A 4502-nucleotide genomic window follows, 5' to 3' on the forward strand; every position below is an offset into this window, starting at 1 on the left:
AAAGAGTGTTTAGGGACAAGGAAAGAAAAGTGTAAAGTCTCTGAAGTAGGAATGAGCTTAGTATGTTCAAGGAACAGCCAAGAGGCAAAAGTGGTTGACCAAACTAAATGGGGCGAGGGGGTGGTAAGTGGTGGGAAATGAGGTCAGAGAAGTGGATAAATCATGTATGTCTTGTTTGCTCTGTAAGGACTCTGGATTTTACCTTGGGTGATGGGAAGCATAAGAGCATTTTGAGTAGGAGAACTGGATGATCTCATTCGTGTTATGGGCAGAATAGGCTGCAGACAGGCAAGAGTGGAAACAGAACAGTTAAAAAGCTATTGCAGTAGTTCCAAGCCAGTGGTATTTGTGGAAGTTACCTGTCTATATATTCTGAGTAGGCTCAGAATATATTTTAAATGTGGAGCTGACAGAACTTACTGTTGGATTGAACATGGCATAAGAAGAAAAGCGGGGATGCAAAGCTGACTCCTAGGAATCCTCAAAACCAAGGCTGGCTGAGCTAGCTGGAGGTGTCAGAGGTTTGGTGATGAGAGCAGACTGTGGTTCTTAAAAGGTTGGCAGGAATTCTTTATGATACCTCCAAAGAAATCCTAGTTCTCACACTGGAAAAAGTAACAACCCAAAGTGGATGAGGATCTGTGTGAGAGAGAAGATTCAGGCTATATGGGAAATTTTCAGGATTCTTCAAAGCCTCTTGTTAGAAAGAAAAAATCCTTGGGATGATGGAAAAGATTCAAGCTTTTCTGAGAAGAGAGAGATAGACTGGATTGATCTTCCTTCCAAGTATAAGTAAATCCATTAACAACAAATGTATGCACATTTGTATCTGTGTCCATGATGTGAACATACAATAGTTTTTGTGTTTCCTATATCAAATTTTGTGCCAAGGTTCAATTATCTCACATCTAAAATTTGTGTCACCTTCTTGCTGATATGCTTCCAATCTCTCTTCATTTAGAAATTCTTTTTTATACTGCTGCCCATTGATTTGTCTAAACCAATACTTCTCAAATTAACTGTGATAAAGGATCAGTTTTTAAAACTGATATGTTTGTAGAATATGATATAAATTAATTACTTGAAAAAGTGGAATTAAAATAACAAAGATTACAAAGTGCAAGCCCAGTTTTTTTTAACAAAATCAACTGACAAAATTACTCTGTCAGAATTCTATGAAAGTTTCCAAGAGCTTACTCTCAATTCTGTACTATCCTGTCACAGACTGGCAATTACACAGTTTGTGAACCACATTCTGATTATCAGTGGCATCAACCATTCCAGACCTCAAAAGTTCCAGTGTCTATTAAACCAAATGTAAACTTATCACCATTGTCCTCTAAATTCTGTGCCAGTTCGTTCAGTCTCACCTGCTTCTAACGGGCAAGCCCTTATCTTCTCTCTCTTGCAAGCTACTATTTTTAACTCATTCCTTTTTTGCCTTTTTTTACCCAAAGCATCCTGATACATCTCATAGATGTTACATCAAAACTAAAATGCTTATTGCCCTTAGAAAGCTTTCCTAGGACCCACTTACCTAATCTTTACCCTTTCAGCATTTGTATTTTCTTATATTTATTAGTACAGATTTATCTTATTTGCATTTTTTATTAGAGTATAATAATTGCTTCAGAGTAAAGTCTGATTTTTATCACAAATATAAAAATGTCTAGAATATAGCCACATGGATATCAAAACAATATAAAGTATATAAGTAATTACCTGCCTGTCTAAGAGTATACGGCATGGGGAGATAAAGCACTGGTGTCTATGTAAATACTATCTATTGGAACCTGCATTCATCCCTTTTCCCCCATGCCCTGCTTTCTCTTATTTTCTTACTAGGCCTATCTCCATTAACTCTGGACCCTAAAACTGCTCACCCAAATCTAGTGCTCTCTAAAAACCAAACCAGTGTGTGGCATGGTGACATTAAGCAGGTAATGCCTGATGATCCAGAGAGGTTTAACTCAAGTGTGGCTGTGCTGGGCTCAAAAGGCTTCACATCTGGAAGGTGGTACTGGGAAGTAGAAGTAGCAAAGAAGACAAAATGGACAGTTGGAGTCGTCAGAGAATCCATCCTTCGGAAGGGCAGCTGTCCTCTAACTCCTGAGCAAGGATTCTGGCTTTTAAGACTAAGGAACCAAACTGATCTAAAGGCTCTGGATTTGCCTTCCTGTAGTATGAAACTGACTAACAATCTCAACAAGGTGGGCATATACCTGGATTATGAGGGAGGGCAGGTATCCTTCTACAATGCTAAAACTATGACCCACATTTACACCTTCAGTAGCACTTTCATGGAGAAACTTTATCCCTACTTCTGCCCTTGCCTTAATGATGGTGGAGAGAATAAAGAACCATTGCATATCTTACATCCACAGTAACTTGTCATACTATTGTATAAATTCAGAGTATTATTAAAGAGGTATTGAAATAGTTTACCAGTCTCACTGGTTTCTCTTCCCAATTTATGGGGAACTCTGGAATAATGAAAAGAGGATTCACAAATTGAATTCTGTTCTCACTGTTCTAAGTGGATTTCACTGGAGCTTTTCAAGCTGTCATTCTAACTCTCTGGGGTCTACTATGACACAGGAGCCATTCTCATGAGCATGATCATCATCCTATTATAACTGGAGCAAAATGCAACTTGAGTTTGTGATGCTCAGGAACCCTTTTCAGATGTGCTCAGAAATTCTATCATACTGTCCTTATTCTCCAACATAATGACTCAATAGATTAATTTTTAGATGTGTGCTCTTATTCCTATTTAATTATCTTTTAATATACATTTTGCAACACATTTATTTTCTGGAACTTGTTACTGTAATTAAAAAAAAAATTGTTCCAGAGATTTAAATAAAATGTTCTGGGCTAGTTTATAATCTTGTCTTGAATTCTCTCAAGATACTTTTTAGTCCAGCGAATCTCTGACTCTTTCTCAGTCCCTTTTTCTTGCTTTACCTACCTATGGAGCACTTGTTTTTGTGTATTCAAATACATTTAAGTATTTCCATTTACTTTTGACTATATCCTTTTAGTCATTCCTGCCTATAATTTAAATACCCATATATTTCATCGTGTCCTCTCCAGTATACTCATCCTCTAGCTTGTTCCTTCTTTCTAAGCCTAAACTTCTTAGGCTTATTGATCTCAGCAGTACCCTTGATGAACCATCCCTATTTCCTTTCCTTTGCAAGTCCCATCTAACTGGGCTTCATGCTCTATATCTGACAGGTTTTTTGGGAGAGATGGGGGGCAGGGGGGCAGTACTTAGGACCTGCAGTATGGCCCTCTAAAATTACAATTAGCACAGCTCTTTGGGCAGGATAAAAGCCCTCTGTCCCATCTGTCATAGTGGGAAGGATACATACAACTATAGGTAATATTCGTGTAGTGTTGGTATATACAATATACATACATTTATAGCTGCTGATTTGAGCAAACAACCATGACATGTTATGGCTACATTTAAGAAATTACCTTTTAAAAAAAAAAAAGAATTCATTTTAACTGGAATGTAAAAAGGACCTATTTTGTGCCTGGAGCCTTGCTAGATGTTTCGAAGGATATAAAAGAAACATAAAAAGAAAAAAAAAAGGTTCATCTAGGGGGATATAAAAGAAATTCAGGTGCCTGGACCCCACCTAAGACCAATTAAATAAAAATCTCTAGCAGATGGGGCCTAGGCATTCGTAGTTTGTAAAAGCTTACTAACGTGTGGCTAGGGCAGGGAACCACTGAACTAAAGGAACATGATTTCTCTCCTTTTTAAATCTTTAAAAAAAATTCAAACGTAGAGGAAAAATTACATATTTATATGATAACTCCCATATACTCTCCACCTACATTACCAGTTATTAACATTTTGCTACATTTTCTTAGTCTCTCTCCCCCACATCCACCCCATATGATTTTGTGTGTGAGTATAATTATTACTAATGTTATTTTTGCTGAACTACTTTAGATTAAGTTGCAGGCATTATAATTCTTATTCCTAAATATATCGGCAAGTATCTTCTAAGAACCAAGGTATTCTCTTACATAATCACAGTACTAAATTATCAAATTCAGAAAATTTAACATCAACACAATACTACTTACTAGTTAATATACAGTCCATATAAATAAGTAAATAATTCTAATGGTGGGATTTTAGGCAGTGTAAAATTTCAAGTAATTATGTGACAAAGAATTTGGGAGAAAGAAGAGGGTCTAGTTAAGTCATAGACAGAATTCTAGATAACTGATATCTAAAGTCTGTCCTTGGGGACAGACAAGTGCTACAGAGTTCAAAGAAAGGGGAGGTCAATATTCACCAGAATAGGAGAAAATTCTAAGGAAAAGATTGATTAAGTTGGACATAATGAAAGATGAGTAGGAATGAATATAAATTCTAATCTAGATTTGGAAAATATACTTCTTAAAAATGAATGTTTTGGGGGCTTCCCTGGTGGCGCAGTGCTTGAGAGTCCGCCTGCCGATGCAGGAGACGCGGG

The 4502-nt window shown here is 36.9% G+C and overlaps 1 protein-coding gene across 2 annotated transcripts in view; it reads left to right on the forward strand.

Annotated features, from left to right (window-relative positions):
- The window catches only part of TRIM69 (tripartite motif containing 69), a 35985-nt gene extending 33543 nt beyond the window's left edge, over positions 1-2442 (forward strand). For both annotated transcript variants that reach the window (XM_007467009.1, XM_007467010.1), the window contains one exon: positions 1846-2442. In XM_007467009.1, the coding sequence (XP_007467071.1) occupies positions 1846-2387 (542 nt within the window). In that variant the 3' untranslated portion in view covers positions 2388-2442. The remainder of the gene's footprint in view (positions 1-1845) is intronic.
- The last annotated feature ends 2060 nt before the right edge of the window (positions 2443-4502 follow it).

The sequence above is a fragment of the Lipotes vexillifer genome, unplaced genomic scaffold (genome assembly GCF_000442215.2).
Source record: "Lipotes vexillifer unplaced genomic scaffold, Lipotes_vexillifer_v1.1 scaffold1010, whole genome shotgun sequence".
Lineage (NCBI taxonomy): Eukaryota > Metazoa > Chordata > Mammalia > Artiodactyla > Lipotidae > Lipotes > Lipotes vexillifer.